The sequence below is a fragment of the Sorex araneus genome, chromosome 2 (genome assembly GCF_027595985.1).
Source record: "Sorex araneus isolate mSorAra2 chromosome 2, mSorAra2.pri, whole genome shotgun sequence".
Lineage (NCBI taxonomy): Eukaryota > Metazoa > Chordata > Mammalia > Eulipotyphla > Soricidae > Sorex > Sorex araneus.
This window is the reverse complement of record NC_073303.1, coordinates 114748236-114766891: the sequence shown is the minus strand read 5'-3', so window position 1 is coordinate 114766891 and position 18656 is coordinate 114748236. Positions and strand designations below refer to the sequence as shown.

At 31.0% G+C, this 18656-nt stretch overlaps 1 protein-coding gene and 1 pseudogene across 2 annotated transcripts in view; one reads left to right on the top strand and one right to left on the bottom strand.

Annotated features, from left to right (window-relative positions):
- The window catches only part of CSMD3 (CUB and Sushi multiple domains 3), a 1180343-nt gene that overhangs the window by 718564 nt on the left and 443123 nt on the right, over positions 1-18656 (bottom strand). Inside the window, exon 8 of one of the 2 annotated variants that reach the window (XM_004607658.2) lies at positions 1299-1376. The exons of the other annotated variant lie outside the window; for it this stretch is intronic. Within the exon in view, the coding sequence (XP_004607715.2) occupies positions 1299-1376 (78 nt within the window). The remainder of the gene's footprint in view (positions 1-1298; positions 1377-18656) is intronic. 2 annotated transcript variants of the gene reach the window in all.
- On the top strand, positions 3550-3720 carry LOC129402997 (small Cajal body-specific RNA 13; annotated as a pseudogene).

Below are 18656 nucleotides of genomic sequence, written 5' to 3'. Positions count from 1 at the left end.
AGGAGTAATCCCAGAATGCAGAGTCAGGAGTAAACCCCGAGCACCTTTGGGTGTGGTCCCAAACAAAATCAAACAAAAAATAAGAGTGTAATTTACATAACTATCAATATATCATCTTAGAAAACAGATTCATCATGCATAGTTCCTTTCAAAATATGTAGCAATTGGGAACTAGAGAGAGAGCATAGCAGGTAAGGTATTTGCCTTTCATGTAGACCTCATGGGCTCTGATCCCAGCAGTTTGTATGGTACCCAAAGCCTGCCGGAAGTGATCCATGAGGCAGTCAAGTGTGGCAAAGAAAAAAAAAAAGGATTAGCTCATGAATAAAAAGGTAGGGAATTTCTAGTGGTGTACACTATAAAAACGCATATGGTTTCTTAAAAATTATACTTTGCATTTATGGTAATCTCGATGAATGCTCTAATTCAATGATTTTGTTTGTTTGTTAATTTGTTTGTTTGGGGGGGCCTCCCCAGCAGTTGGTGGTCACCAGGGATGCAACCTGGCAGAGTTATGGAAGCCACGTGGTGCCAGGAACTGTATTAATGCCAGATAGGTAACCAAACAGTGCTCTGGAACAGGACAAAAAGATGGTCATTAAAGTCATTCCAAAATATATTTTAAATGTTCAAAAGACTATTGACTTAAAAATTGGGATAAATGAACTCCAAGGATATAAATCCCTTAAATCAAAGACTACTCATATTTTTTAAATGTTTTAATATTTCTTAATTGGAGTGATTGTACAGCAGATAGGGCATTTGCCTTTGCTTGCTGTCAACCTGGGTTTGATCCCTGGCATCTCATATGGCCCCCAAAGCACCACCAGAAGTAATTTCTGAGTTCAGAGCCAGGATTCACTCCTGAGCATTTGGATGTGACCCAAAAGGAAAAAGAAAATTCTTAAAATTTAGATTTCAAAACAATTTATAAAACAAGTTTCAAGTTTAATTATTTTTTGCCTTTTCCTCTTCACTGGAATTACCAAACTGGAATCCCATGAGCACTTGAGGTCAAAAGAGAGTTCTTGTGCTGTTTTGTTTACATTTTGAGCCAAGGGAAAAAAATAGCAGAAACAATGTGAGCTTGAAAGTTTACCACATCAATCAAGTAACCCCAATATACATTTAAATAGGAGAACATATTGAATAATAATCATGCACATTATACAGATATTAATGCAGTTAATTTGGTAAATAACAAACATTTTGAAATAAACACACACAAACAACACAGACACCACGAACTTTACTCTTGCACTAGAGAAAGTAACAAAAAAAAAATGGAGTACACTCACAGATAGAAAACTTGTTGCTGTTGTCTTTCCCTGGAAACAATTTAAATCCTCTAGATTTAAAATCTATGGCCTTTTTCACTAGTTAAAAAAACAAACAAAAACATGTATCAGGAAATACAGTTTTAAAATGAAATTCAAGTTAACAAATTTTGTTAGCATGGAATTATGCAAGTTAAAGAAACTGCTGTCTTAAGCCTGGTAATGGGTAATCCAGAAAACGAAATGCAAAATTAACAATATGATCACTAGGTAGTAAAACTGTAAGTAGTATAGGAGAATTTTATTTATCTAGGGAAGAATTCTACATATAAATATGCATTTAAAAATACTATTCAAGTTTATATGTTAAACTATTGACTTTTTCATTATTATAAATCACTAAAAATTATTTTGTAGACTAAAATGTACTAATTTATAAAAGTGAGAGATAACTTAATAAACTTTTTAACATAGTGGTGCATATTACATAATTTAGCCTGTTTGAAGTATTAGCAATAATTTGCTAAAAAAGGTATGATTACAAAATTAAAATGTAATATCTCTTTAACTTTTATATTATAATAGTTACGAGTATAAATTATTATTTTAAAAATTAATCACTTCCTGTATTGCCAATACAATTATGGTAAAATGTTTTCTTCTATTTCTTGTTATCAACATCATGACTGTTATATTTCCTTGTACTTATGAAGAAATTAGTATGAGTACTTCCCTAAAATATATATATGTATATTTATAAATTAACCTAACACATTAAAATTGTTTCATATATAACAGAATAAGTAAACAATATTATTTTTGAAGTATAATTTTAAATAACAAATGTGCAAGATATTTTAAATGCTATCAAAAACTCACTTATTTAAAATTTTAACATCAAGTGAAAATAAAAATTTATAACCAGAATCCACACTGATTAAACTGTCACATGATCTGATATAAGAATATACTGAAATATTAAATTATTTTAAAGTTGCATAACAGGATTTGCTCTTCAAGTCTGTTCTCCCTTCAACACACACATACTGTGCTCTTTTTGTCTGTTTTTGATTGTGCATATTTCCTATTTAAGTAAGCTTCATTCAATAAAAGCTACTTAAAAATGAATAAAGAAAAGTAGCTTGAATAGAATGCAATAGATATTTAAACTGAATTATAAGAAAGCAAAATCACACACTAAATATTACCTTTATATTGTGTTATATTTGAGGAAGGAGTTATCAAGCCTTAACATTAGATTGTATTTATAAACTAAATGAGCAAAAGCAAAACTGATTTCTAAGGGCCTGAGTATAGTATAAGTACAGTGGTTAAGGTGCCTGTCAACACAGCTGACAGATCGGAAGCTGTTGGTTGGATGCCAGCTCCCCAGGGTGCCCAGGGAGGTCTGATCCCTGGGTGCATAGCCACAAGTAAGCCCCAAGCACATCTAGATGTCATTCTCTGCCCCTCCCCCCAAAAAAAAACACAGTTGAATTTCATTAACAATTTTAAATTGCCATTTCCCTAATTTTGAATTGTCATTTCCTCCAATTGTTACAATAGTGTATTTTATTGGTCTTGAAACGTTTTAAGATGTTTATCCTCTGATTACTTTCAAGATTAGAAAGGTAGTGAGAGGGTCTGATAATCTTAGTTCAGAGTTAGATTCAGGTGCTGAATCATCAATATATACAACATTTTCCTTTTTTTTTTAAGGAAAATGATTGATGAAACTTGATTTATGTGAACTCATTCTTAACAGTAATTATGTGATACTTCACAAGATTCTGACTTTTCACCTTAGATTTCTATTATTATAAGAATCTAGCATTAGATTAATAATGTCTGTTTGGCCATTTCATTCAGTTCTGAAATTCTTGTTTGCAACCCTTTATTTGCAATGACAGAATTTCTGTCTCCTTTTCAACTGTCATTCTCTTTTCCAATCCACCATAGAGATGGTAACTGAAGTATAGTTCTACCAAAGTGTTCAACTGCTTTAAATTTAGTTTTATTACTTGTAAATTTCCCTGTTCTTATATATTCTTTCAACAAAATTTGCATTATGTAATATAAGGCATAGATCTGGATCTCCTGATCCAAAGAGTAATTTTATGTTGGAATTCTACCTCTATAAATCTCTGTATTATAAAATGTGACTTTAAGTTTTATAGAAGATAATTAAAGATGATTTCAAATCAAAATTTCTTAAACAATACAGAAACTTAAATTAATAGTATCATATGTCAAATAATGAAAATTGCATAAGTATCTATGAATCCAGAAATCAAGAAATTGCTTCTAGCACTGTTTCCACCGTGATAGATACTGGGCCATGTCTGTGTCATCATTTATAAGTAACAGTAAGAGATGCCCAGCTGTGAAGATACTGTTCACCAGATGGACTGGTATCTGCTGGGCTCTAAATGCTGCTACAATTTTTTAAATAATCATGGCTGGAACCATAGTACCATCGGGGGGTGGGAGGGGGGGCGAGTTTGCCTTGCCTGGGACCGACCAGGGTTCAATTCCCAACATCCCATATGGTTCCTCGAGCATTCCTGAGTGCAAAGCCAGGTGTAACCCCTGAGCATCACTGGGTGTGTGGCCCCCAAAGCAAAAATAATAATAATTTTTCCTTTTTATACGTGCTACTAAGAATAAAGATGTAGGGAAAGAAGAAAGTTTTATATATTTGAGTACAAAGGGTGAAAACCTTGATTTAATAGGCTTATTATATCTAGATTATTTGAGTATCAAAAAAGAAAATCACCTGAGAAGATATCACCCCAATTCAAAGATTCATTTGGCTGGATTTAAAATGGCTGATACTTTTTTGATTTAGAAGCTGCCTGCTTAAAATGGATTGAAATGTATATTGTTTTGAAAGTACAACATGCCTGAAATAACTGTACTACAGATGCAAGAAATTAAAGAATGGGAGACTACCTTATTATTGAACTTAAAAGGGAGTGAATGAAAAATGGTACAAAATTAAATAAGAAACCATATAAAATACTCTAGATTATAAACCATATACTTTTTAAAAATTAAAATGGATGGGCATCTATAATTATATTTCAAGAAAATGTTCAAACACGAATTGAAAATCTTATTCCAAATAGGTAAAAAATTTGAATTTAACTTATGTGCCCATTATATAAGTTGATTTAGACTATAAGGTATACTCATATATATGTAGCACTGACATCGATTTGCTCGAGCGGGCACGGTAACGTCTCCATTGTGAGACTTGTTGTTACTGTTTTTGGCAATATCGAATACAGCCACATATGCTTTCCAGACTCTGACATGTGGATGGTATACTCTTGGTAGCTTGCCCAGCTCTCCGAGAGGGATGGAGAAATCAAACCCAGGTTGACCATATGCAAGGCAAATGCCCTACCTGCTGTGCTATTGCTCCAGTCCACATATGCAAATATATATATTAATATATATATTCATGTGTATGCATATGTCAATTATACAGTCATTATATCAAGCAATACATTATTGTAGTAGCCACATTTCATTTATAAAATCAACCTAACCTTTACAACAGGCATTCTTCAGCGATAATTATGTAAATTAATGTTATTAAAGAAATAAGTAAAAACATTGCCTTCATTTATATTTAGAAAAACATCAAAAGAAAATATGCCATTTATCTCAACACATGTTGAACTGTGAACTTGTCAGAGGCAGGATGATTATCTTACTCTTGATATTTTTTGTTGAATATGTGATTAAATAAATGAAATATTGCAAAATTTGGCTCATTTAACAAAGGGACTTTGTTAGATTGCTTATTTAAAATGAATGAGGAAACAGAGGAAGTGACGAATGAATAACTGTTAAAAATGAAGTATTTTACTGAGCCAAAGAATCTTAAATATATGAAACCACGTTCAACAAATTTTGGAAGCATTAAATGCAAGATGTAGAAATATAAACACATTCTAGTTCTTTTCCTTTGATTTGTAATTGCTAATATACTTTTCTATTTTGTTTGTTACTTTTTATTTGACTCATGCTTCTTCATTTATATTACAGAAATACATAAGGGTCCATCAGAATAAAACATATTAGTTCAGGGGCTGGAGGGATAGCACAGCTAGTAGTGAATTTGTCCTGCACTCGGCCGACTGGGGTTCCATTCCCAGCATCCCAGGTGGTCCTCCAGGCACCGTCAGGAGTGATTCCTGAGTGCAGAACCAGGAGTAATCCCCTGAGCATTGCCGGGTGTGACCAAACAAACAAACAAAAACATATTAGTTAAAAAATAGAATCAATCCTAATTTATTTGTAAACTTTGGGTACTAGTCAAACAATTTTGTTTCTGTCATCTTCATTAAAGCACTTTAAAATATCAATATAGATATTATTGCTGCAAAATTTTCCCAATGTACCTTCAAAATTTATGTAAATTTAAAATCGTTCAATACTTACGAATACAATTTCTGACTATAAGTTTATTGCACTTACATGGTAATAATCTAAATTTAAAAATTTCAATCGCACTTCCTATTATAAAATTAGTAGCTATGCATATTAAAAAGCACTTAGTTTTGAACCAAATAACATATTACTTTTGTCATGCACATGTAGTAGTTGGGAGATGACCTTATGGTAATAGGGGGAAAAAACAAAATGGGAGTTCATAGATGTGGTATGGTGCTGTGGGATTGTTCTGAGCAGTGGATGAGTTGCCTGACATCTGGCAATGTTCAGGGTTACTCATGCCTCTGTACTCAGTGGTTACACCTAGCCATGCCCATGCAGCAATGTGGCTCCTGAAATCGAATCAGATTGGAGTCATGTAAGTTATGCTCCCTTACCCCTGTGGCATCTCTCCAGTCTCTATACTTAACAGTAGAAAGCTTGTCATTTATTACAGATATAATGAGTATATAATCAATACCTGAAGTTTTAGAAAATATATTTAAATGGTATTCATAACAGAACTTCTAAAGCTTAAAATCATATAATGTCTACTGTTGTATATAAAGTTTAAAAGACTTAATGGCATGTTTGTAAAGGTTACTTTACCACAATTTAGAATGATATTTAATTTCAATACATATCACAGTAAGAGTGTGTGACTTTGAAGAACGCTTATCTTTGAAAGATGTTAAGATGTTTAACAATTTAAACATTAAATTAGTTATAATGTGTTATAATTTGTTAAAATTAGTTACAATTTGCCTCAAATTTGTATGGATTATTAATGAACAATGGCATTACATGTTAAATGTTACATCATTAAGCTTTCATTTTCTGTTCATAATACAATACCATAGTAAATGTTAAATGAGTGAAATATTTAACCTTATTATCATTCCAAACTCAGGACTTTGACAAAAGCTTTGTTTTCAAGAAATAGCTGTATCATCAATCTGTGACTAAATAAAATGATGATAATTCCTTTGAAAGTAAAATAATTTACTTTGGGAAACTACTTTTGATTTTATTAATTTTGTAGATATTGTTTATTTTTTTCTTCAGCTTAAATTTTGAAATGTGCAATATTGCTTTTCTCTCCTTTTGTTCTATGTTTGATAGCATGATACCTGAATGTGTAATTTCTTCTTTCCATTATAATCTTCTATTTGTCTTTAATTAACATAAAATAATTCTATTTTGCTATTAAAACTGATGTGTGTTCATTTGATTTTGAGAAAAAGCACAAGCCACTTCTTAAATAGACTCAACTACATTGGTACAAAATAATGTTGCAACTCACATATTTTTAATATGTATAGTTAGAGTCAAGTCAAGACAAAGTATAGCATAATATTTGTGAGATTGCTGAGCTGTGAGTAGTGAGTTTTGTGTTCTAGTGTGTAAACATGTGACAAATATTTACACTTTTCTCATTTCTGAGTGATTTATTCATCTACCCTGTTCTCATATTTTATATTTTGGATTTTTAGATCATACCAGCAGTGGTTAGGCCTTACACCTTTCTCTGTGCCCAAGGGGTCATCAGTGCCCAGAGAAGGAGATTTGGTTCTGAGGATACAATCTGTCTTGGCCCAGAACAAAAAAAGTATCATACATGCTATACTAACTCTCCTGTCCCCACCCTTAACTCTTTATATATACAATTTATAATAATAATGAAGAGGAGAATCTAGTACTAGAATCTTTGTTCCACTCTCAAGGACTCAAAAGTGATTATGAAAAAATTAAGAATGTTTTGTGTGTGCACAAGTTGTGGTTCCTGAGTACAGGTCTAAAAGTAACAAAAATAAATTTTGTTTATACTGTACTGACAGAATTAAATGCTCATTCAGAACATAATTACTTTTCAGATGCTAATTATCCTTTTCTTTCAAATAACCCTTAGAATAAAGGTTAAGAAACTACTCTGATGTCAGAGTAAAAGCCTTTATTGTGCAGTTTGCTTTAAAATTATTGTTGTGGAGTTTGCTTTAAAATCTGTTATAGGGGCTGATCAATAGCACAGCAGGTAGGGTGTTTGCCTTGCATGCGGCCTAACTGGGTTTGATTCCCAGTATCCCATAAGGTCCCCTGAGCACCGCCAGGAGTAATTCCTGAGTGCAGAGCCAGGAGTAACGCCTGAGCATTGCCAGGTGTGATCGAAAAAGAAATAAAAAATCTATTATAAACAGTTTTCTACTAGATAAAGTCTTTTGGAAAAAATTGGTTTGTAACTGTCAGTGGAGATGGATTTGCTAATGATTAGAGATGTATAGCTATAAGATTCTATTTCTCTATTTTGTACTAAAAAGATGTAATAAAGCCCTTACAAATTATTCACAGAGATTTTAATGTTACTGATATGAAAAAATTCTAAATAATCTTACTGCAAATAATGAAATTAAAAATGGACATTTAATTTTGTGTAACATTAAAATGGTTTAATTCTTTTATTGGTTATTTGTCTGATGATTTGGGGGATAGACACAGAGGTTTAAAGGGCTAACTCCTGATCTACACAGGGATCAAATCTGGGTCATTTGCGTGCAATCCAAGTCGCCTACCTGTTGTACTAATTCCTCAGACCCCTTGATCAACTCTTTAAACATCACCAGAGGCCAGGAGAGAGAGGAGGAGCATATACTTTCTATGCACAGAGCCCCTAGCCTTATTCTCAGCACTGCATGACTAAGCTATCAACTCCTAAATACCAAACTGAGCACGGAGCATATTTGGGAGAGTCTTTTGAGCACTAGTAGGGTGGCTCCTATAAAAATAAAAGATTTTTAAAATTAAATAACTAAATACAAGTAATAAAAGTCAGCCATTCCAACATTTTAAATTCCAAAACTCCCTATTTATGTTAATCAGACTCATTTGTGTCTAGCACTTACTCTTACACACAGAATGTTAAATATAGATTTTATATAAGGCCATAATTTTAGTTGAAGAAAATTCTACAATTATTTATTTCACACTACTCTTAAAAATTCTATTTTGTTTCAGGAACTGGCACAAGGATTCATTATGCATCATTAGCTATTTATTTTTACTGATATTATTAGGGATAACTTTAGTTTTAAAGAGTATTTCAATTGTATGATGTAATAAGCAATTTATAAACCATTTTGTATCACATGCTTTAACTATACTGGGATGAAATACACATTAAACTATCTACTTTGACTGTATTTAAGACTTAAAATTTCTTATTTGCACAAAATAGGTAATATATCAAATCTTTTTTCCACAGCAGATTTTGGAGAAATGTATGGAAGATTACCTAAATACAGGAGAATATAATTTTGTTAATCTGTGTTTAAATAGAATCTTTTAAGTGTTTTTCTGACAGACCAAATTTTCTTTTGTGGAAGATTCTTAGAACTACAGTAGTTCTTCTAATTTAAAACAAGACAGGTCCAAACTCATAAATCTTGGAAATACTAGTTCGTGATCAAAACAGTGTAAAAATTAGTGCCAATGTTTTTAACTTGAAAAACTAAACAGACCTTATCATGAAAGAAACTAGCATATTTTAGAAAATAAGTTATTAATTTTTAAATATTTTTAAATTTTTCATTAGTTAAATGGTAGATGGACTAATAAGAAAATCATAGAATTACTGGAAAACGATCCTAAAATTTGTATATGAGCTTTTGATGTCCTTGAATAAATTGAACAAATTCACAAATGTATAATTTTTATGCATTATATATAAAATGTATAATAACATAAAAATAATATTTCTATATTTTCTTCAGAAAATAGCATCATTGTAATAATAAAAGTCACCATTGAGTCAAATCATCATCAATATGCTCAGCCAATACTTTTAACCCTTTAATGCTTCTGAAACTCTGTTTTCAACCCTAATTATTTGAGAATTCAGATTGACAATTCAGATGACCTAACTTCTTTTATTACTACTTACCCCATTATTATTATTAGTGATATACCAATTTGCATGATAAGCTATTCAATATATGTTTTTGCAGATCAGTTTTCTTTAGAAACAAATTTTAATCAAAAATTTTGTTTACCTTGTCAATAGTTAAATTCTCATTTTTGATTTAGTTTATCATGTTTTTTATAAATGAAATGACATGAAACAAGAAAAATAGCTAATTTTCTTAAAGTACAAAGCAATTTTTACATGTTTTATAATCTATGTACCCTATATTGCCTACTCAGATGATGATACTTGAACAGTTGATAGGAACTACATCAAATATTATCAGACAAACATAAAGAATATATTCTTCATTATAAACTATAGTATGGCAAATAATTTAAATATCTAAAAGTCCAAAAATAGTATATTGTTTAAGTGAGACAGTATTCCTTTGTCTCTGATTTCTAGTAATATTTTATTCATTTTCTTCCATAAATCTTGGTTTCACCATCTGATCTAATTATAATGACTATATATGACTGTAATAGTTGTAATCAATAAAGATTTATGCAGATAAACTCACAGTTATTTAATAGAACAGAACATTCATCACCAAGATTCTATATGCTGTACTGCTGCTTTGTCACTTCATATCCATAATCTTCCTGTTCTTTGTACAGAAGGTTTATCATAATAGATTTCTATACAAACACTGTCATTTTACTAGCACTATTGAAATCAGCTATGATATATTTTTTTAAATCAACAATATAAAAAAATCAAATAATTGCCTATGGATTAGAATGCTTAGCTTAACATCTTTGGGTAATTTTAAAGGAAATTTAAAGTTGTGAAAAACTATAATTTATAAATAGATTCCCCTCTTCTGTAGAGAAATTCAGCATGAGATTACACTGAAAGAAGAAAGGAAAATCACAATTATTCTGTCAAGTCCTGCAGTATTTTTTTTGACTGAAGTTGGAAAAAATTTGTAAGTTTCTATTCTTCATATGCTAGCCTTATTGGTAAAGCTCTCTGTCCATTAACTTTTACACATAATGATGAGTGGGAATGAAGTCATACTAGTTACTACTACCTCTTAGTTATAGCAAGATACCTAGTGGCTTCTTCATAAGCATTAATTTAAAATTAACTTTCCTATAAGTAAGCATTTTTTTATTTAACTCATATTTTATAATTTCCCAATCATTCTCTTAAATAGAGTACTGGTAATATGTCTTTAAATTTTGTCTATGGCTATTTTTAAAAGAATATGTAGGTAGAAATAGGGTAGGGTATGTTTATCATTATTGATTTACTATTCCTACAAGAGTGTATGTCTTGAAAAATTTACTTAGAACAATCAAGCTCTTTTCTAGCAATTATTTCAGCAAGAGGCATAGATAATACACACGGGTAGTAGTTAGAAAACAAAACAAAACAAAGATTAAATGAGGTGCCTGCATTGAGGTTGAAGAGTAACAAAAACAGCTCACTCCGGAAAAAGACTGGTTTCTCTGTAGGTAACTGAAATGAACTAAATGTTAAAGATGATTTTTTTAAATTTATATTTGCGATTCACATGTATATTGCTAGAGATGTAAATATCCATTTTTCCAGAATTTTATAACAATATTTTACTAAACTACATATTTTATTTCAAAGAAAATTTGTTACCAAAAAAAATTGAAAATTTTGTTAAATGGTCATCTTAATTTGCTTTCATAGTTTTACATTAATAGATTTTTATGTTACTAGAGACTATTTTCTCTAGTGAAGGCACAAAAGAGGGTAGAATATATACTGATTGTGTCAAAAGCAGAGCCTTTTTATGACTTCTGTCACATTTAAACTACAAAACCATTTAAAATAGAATTGGTTCCTTTTTTGCATAGATATTAAAATTAAGAAGGACTAAGTAGTTTTCTAAAGGTCATACACATTAATAATATGTTTAATTTACTCTGATATTTCTACTATAGCGTAAACTACTACCTATAAATAACATTTTATATATAAACCAGACCTTTCATCTCAATGTTTATTGAGAAAAACTAAAATAAGGTTGGAATAATAAATCTTAGTCTAATTATTCAAAATGCAAAACTAGTGTCACAACATTTTACACCTCTGATAAGATGTAACTTTAAGCATACTTTACTTTTGACTGAAGTTAAATCACCTTCATTAACTGAGTTGAATCCTGAATAAAGACCAGTTATTTACTGCTATTTTCGATTGCAATCACTGTATCACTGTATCACTGTCATCCCATTGCTCATCAATTGCTCAAGCGGGCACTAGTAACACCTCCATTTGTCCCTGTTGCATGTTAGTGTAGCCCAATTGTGTCTGCTGACTACAGGAACATGAAGAGCACGTTGTTGTAATTGTAATACATCACCAACAACTTGGGCCAAGTTTACCAAGAAATTTAGTAGCCAAAAGTTACATATGTGGGAGACTCACCCACAAACCACCTCTGGCCCAGTTATATAAGCTCACCTCTTGGAGAGCCTGGCAAGGGACCGAGGATATCCTGCCAGTATGGCAGAGCCTGGCAGGCTACCCGTGATGTGTCTGATTGTAATGCAATCCTTAAAGCCTCTTAATACTTGACTTTAAAAATGAGACCTATGATACTTAGAAAACACAACTACTACATGAAAGTTAAAACATCAGGTAATCTTTTTAGTAAAACATCATTGGCTAGAATATTCTCTAGTGGAGAAATACAGGAGAACTGAATGAACCCGGACAAAACTGAAAACTTGGGCCTCTGGAAAATATTGACCTAAGAACACTTCCTTTCATGATAATGAAACACTATTAGAAGTTTCTTTAAAACGAAAGAAATACATGGCCAACACCAAACACAATCCATCATGATATAGAACACACATGATATAATTATGAAGAGAAAAAAATATTCTATACAATGTACCCCAATCTAACACCATGCTGTTCTGCCATATATGAAGGTTCTTCTCTTCCTAAAATTGTAAAGCTTAATTGTGAGATATCATTCTGTGCACAGCAGGGCAGCCATATGCTCTAGAAAACTACATGCAAAGAAAGCAGCTTGTTGCAAAAGTGGGTGAAAATGTCCTGAAATAATTCTAACAAGATAAAAATGTCTCTAACATAGGGCCATTTCTTAATACTCCAAAAGGCAGAGGAGTCAGCTTTGGCACCAACTTTGACCAGAAATAGAAAGTCTAGACAGTCAACACATTTTAAAAATGGAAGAGATTTAAAAGCCACAAACCTCACATCTACTGTAATCCTCTCATTTATAGGTACGGAAAAAAAAAATCAACTCTGGCAACCATTTGGAGAAAGCAGTTATTCACATAACGATGTCCATCAATTATCTTTAAAGTCAAGCCTTTTATTTTAATCATTGCAGCATATATCATCATCATCCTCCCTTGTTTGCCCATTATGTAAAAATATTATTTCTAAATATTCACATAAAATCATCTACAAATCATCTATTGTAGATTGAGGATAGCAATGAAATAAAAAATAAATAAGAATGTAAAAGAAAAGGCAAAGTTTATTATTGATTGATAATGTCCAGGCCCTTGATTTATTTCTCCATATATTACAGTGAGTGAGATCATTTTGTATTTATCTTTCTCTCTAGCTTCACTGGTGGTGGTATACTGTAGAGTTGTATATAAATACGACAGACTTAAACACTATTGTAACCTATCACCTAAACTACATTTTTTCCCCCAAAAGCTTTCTTGAAATAGGAGTACTATTATTACATGGTGGTTTCAGCAGATGTGTAAAGAGGTATAGTGCCTAAGGCCAGATCAAAGGTAAACATAAATAATGGCTCATCAGAAGTTCTTAGTTTCTCCCTTTTCATTAGGGATTAATCAAAAGCATGGCATGTGGGGTGGCATTGGATAAAAATGTTAAAATGGTTACTTGCAGATTTGTTATTTATGAAAACGCTAAATTTCCATTGTTTAATAGTCATAGATGTGCTCAGACTTTCAAAGTAAGTTTTCAATAACCTTTTATAAAAGCATACAACTATTTCCAAGTAAATTCTAACATTCATTTTTTTCTCTTCTTGTACCCCCAAAGTAATTTGCCAAGCAATAAAGTAGATATATTAAAGCTATAAAAAGATGTTAACTCTTATGAATGAACATCTACAAATTTCACAATTATGATGAAACATGCAATGAGATTAAAATGAGGGTGTTCAATAAATAATTATATATTTAATATAATAACTTGGCACATATAGGAGCATTTGCTTTTAAATTGCTATGAATATCAACACAATTTTCTACAATAAGAAAAACAATTTAAAATAAGATATCAATATTTAACAATCATTTATAATCAGAACACCTACCTAAATGTTAACAATCTCCTCTTCGTTAAATATCTTTACAAATATCAAATTTACTAAATAAGACTAAAAGTGAATTTAATAAATGGAAGTATCTCACAAAGTCATATGTAACCAGACAATATTTTAAAAGTAACCAATTCTCTATTCTGTTTTAATAATTCATACATGCATTGAAATCAAGACATCAATTAGTCTCAAAAACGATCTAGAAATTCAAGGAGACAAACTCAATTTTACTATTTGTATAGACAGAAGATCATGTTGGCTTATTTAATTGTAATTTTTAATTTAGTAATTTTTTTACTACCCTTCTTTGTGTTGCTTTTCTTCCTCCTAATCAGTAAGTCTCTAAGAGATCAGTAAGTAAAAGTAACACAATTTTTTTTAAATTTTCTGTTTTACATTGACACATTGAAAATAAAATTCACTTCAAGCTAGAAAATTCTGGGAAAGAATTAAAGTGAAAAATGTATTCAACCCTGACTTGGGAGTGCTCTCATGATTTCCTCCTTCACTCACTGACTAGTAATAAAGAAAAAAACTAATGTAATCAGTTCAATCATTCTTAGGGTTTGACAGACTTAATTATTGTCATTTACATTGATCCAGAAAAACCCACTGTCCAAAAATATTGCCCAAATTCTAGTGAATTTTCCGTAAATATTGTCAACCTTCTAGAATTTAGTTTCTGCTTCTTTTGTATATTAGATATAGCTCACCAGAGTTGTGATGGTGCTTTTAGAGAAATTTTCATGAAGCAAAGGCCTAGTACTATTCCTTCAATTTATGTTGCTCTCTTTTCATCATAAGCATCTTCACATAAATTCTTCCTACTGCTTGTATCAGCATGACCCATAGTCCTAAAATCCTATATGACAAAAAATAATAACTTCCATTTAAATAAACTTGCTTTGTGATTTGCTATGTTAACAGTGAGATTTGAGATGCTTAGTTTAAGATTTGGACTGCAAGACTCTATCAAATAACCTCATCTCTGTACATGTTACACTTTGTTCCTTCTGAAGACATATTTAGGACATTTCTTCTTCCACATTTTACTGCAATGTGTGTTATTAAAAGTACATTAGATGGTTTCAATTTCCTGTTAAAATCCAACAGGTATGCCCTATTTCTTTTAGATAAAAATCAAACATGACTTTTGACCCTGAAATTAACCTGGCAGCTTTCTGCTAGGCTCCTTAGTCAAGCTCATCTGCACAGGTCTCCTTGTGCATTAGATATACTGGGCCACCTTTTGCATCAAATAAAACCCATGCTTTTTGAAGCATATTTCCCTTTCATCTGATAAGCTCTTTTTCTGTTTTGATAGGGCTGCCTCCTTCTGCCCTTAGATTCCTTTAAATCTCAAAGTAAAATTTCATTCCTCAAAGAGTCCTTTCGGTGCTCACCCACATATCACACCCACAACACTTGCTTTAAATTGACATATAATTCTTTCTAGTTTCAGATAGTTATCTGCTTAACCATCTTTTTTATTTTGCCCACTTGAAAATAAACTTCATAAAGCTCTGAGAGCTCAATGTTCCGCAATAACATACATTCAACAACTGAAATATAGTTTTACATGTAAGTGCTCAATGAACACTTGTTTGAAAAAAAAAGAAGAGAGCAAGAAAGTGAAGGAAAGGGAAAGGCAGGAAAATGATATGGAGAAAGAGGTAGAAATAGATTATAAAATAGGGTTAAAAGGTGAAGAAGTTTTGTTTTTTGAGGGATGGGATGAGAGGCATACCCAGAGGTGCTCAGTGATTATTCCTGGCAGTGGACCATATTCAGTACCTGGAAGACAACTCTGGTTGACCCTGCAAGGCCAATGCCCTGTCAACCCACTGTACTACTGCTCTACCCCTGAAAGTCATTACTTAACATCTTAGACACTTCCTAAAGGTCTTGCTGCTTGGTTTATTTCCTCAAATGGAGAGGCTTGTGCTTTGTTTTGCTTTGTTTTTTTTGCTTTGAGTTTTGCTTTATTAAGTTCTGTTTTGTTTTTAAGGACTGAGCATGTATATGGCCATGGAAGAAATGCACATGCAGCTGAGCTTCTGAATCCCTATTTGCCTGGCTACCGACTGCAAACTTTTTATTCATCTTTTTAAATGGTAGTATTGACAATTTTATGCCTGTTTTAGTCAAAGGAAATGTCTGACTATAAAACCATAAAGATATGTCCAGTTTGACATAGATATCAAAAGAAAACACACATTAGAAATATTAATGTATAAAATGTATGGCTAGATTCATAGACAAGATTTGAAGGAATAGTAACACTCATTGAGAAAATCTGATGCTGAAATGTTTTCAAAATGACTCATTTATCCTCTTAAACTGTTCTTGAAATAATATTAGCAATTCACAAATTTGTTTCCTGAAATACACAATTTATATCCGAATAAAAATCAATGCTATTATAATTTTTTTAATAATAATCTATTGGATTATTACCTTGATATACTTGAAACATCCTCTAACACTACATTCTATAATCTCTGTTGTAACAGGTTTGATCCTTCTCACAAAACAGATTAAGATTTATAATTCTAGATGTTTAGCACTATAACACATTGCCAATTACATACCATACATATTTGGCAGGAATTCTCTTAAAATTGACTAATAATTTTACATGTGAGCTTAGCACTACACTTATCCTTTAAAAATAAAGACATACTTCTTTTGAATCTATCACATATTCAACATAGTGGTAGTATGTTTAAAACAAAAGTTCTAGTCCTTTCATGAAAAAAAGTCTACTTATAGCTAACTCATTGTGATACTTGTAATTAATCTTAAAACAAGCAAAACTCTAAAATAATATGCTAGCGAGTTACAAATTGTACTTTTAAAAAGCATCAATCAATTTTGAAACAATGCTAGTTGCTTAAGAACAACTGAAAATATTTGAGATGATTTTTACATGTCTGATATTGCCTAGAGCCAAAGGTATTTAATTGCTAAATAGGAACTGTTAGTTGCACATAATAGTTTGGCCTATTAAAGTCCAGTTTCTTTGAACAAGTTATCTATGAATTTGACTAAACTAAGTCAAATTAAACTGTAAATGTAGTGATGATATGTCTGATCATCTTATGTCTTCCCTCTAATATTGATCCATTTAAATGTTCAAATGAATATCCTTGAGGAAATATTGCTTACAATATGAATAAAACATTACTTTTTTGTATTAACATTATTGAACTGAACATTTTATACTAAGTTCATTCTTATCTTGAAGCAAAAGTCACCAAAAATTCTATTTAAAAACATAATTAAGTTTTACCTTAATTTTTGTTATGGGGAAAATATACATGAAGTCTTATTTTAGGTACTTCATATTAAATTATAAATTAAACTGAAATTTTGTTTGATACTATTGATATTATTACTAGCTATTAAACAGCCAATGGGAGAATTGCTTATACTGAGTCATAGGAGCAGCATAGGACATGAATGTTCAGAATAAATATATCACTGTACAAGATATAGTAAACAAGGTAAAATTTTCACTAGAAAAATAATTTAAAAGTATATAATTATTTCATATATAAAAGATTCTTTCATGAAAGAATATATCTACATTTTATAATTTCAAAGAAACATCACCAATGCTGCTCCTTAACAGTGGGCAGACATTGGTAAAAACTTGAAAAAATATTAATATCACTCTATCATGATACACAAAAAACTTCATCTATGTAACTGGAAAACATTTTAATGATCATTTTTTTAGATTGAACAAGTATAGACTTAAGAAAGAAAGCCTAATTGTGTGTATTATTGATATTACTTTAACCATAGTATTGTGTTTTACAGGACTTTGCATATGTTAGTCCCTTACAAATCAATTAATTTAAAAATACATGAATGTTAGTCTAGCAAATTGAATGCCTAAATTTCACATAGAATATATATGTATATATATATATATATATAGCCACTGTTTTCACTGTGAAATAATAGTCTTCTTAAGTATTATATCAAATTTTAAAATACAAAACTACTAGAACTATGGACAATACACGACAGTATTTAGGGCTTACTCATGGCTCTGAGCTCAGGGATCACTCCAGGAGGTCTCAGAGTATCATATGCAGTTATCCCACGTACAGGATACACCTTAACTCCAGTACTATTTCTCTAGCACTAGTTACATACTTTATTTTGATTCATTTTATTGCCTAGGCAGTATAAATCTATGTCAACATTGAACCAAAATCTCTTCCAGTTAGAACATTGAACTTTTTTTAAAGAGGTTATTTAAGTAATCAGACATAATTTCAAATAAAAATATACAGTCATAGCAACCAACCTAATAAATTAAAAAAATAATAGCTAGTATGTAATATAAGCATAAAATTTTGATAAACTAAAATACTACTTTATCTTTTTTATACTAATTACAATCTCTCCCTAAGCAGAGCTAAACTGTATTTTCATATAGGTTCACCCTATTTCTGCACAAATCTATGTTTGGATAAGCTTTTATATCCTAACCACGTACACCTAATTTTCTCATTGGAAACTGCTATTAATCTTTCAAGAACTAGTTCAAATAGTTCTCTATGTAGACTTCCTTCCTTTTACCTGTAGTGTTTGCTATTTCATCTCATGTTTCACTAACATTTTAAAAATGTTTGTGATG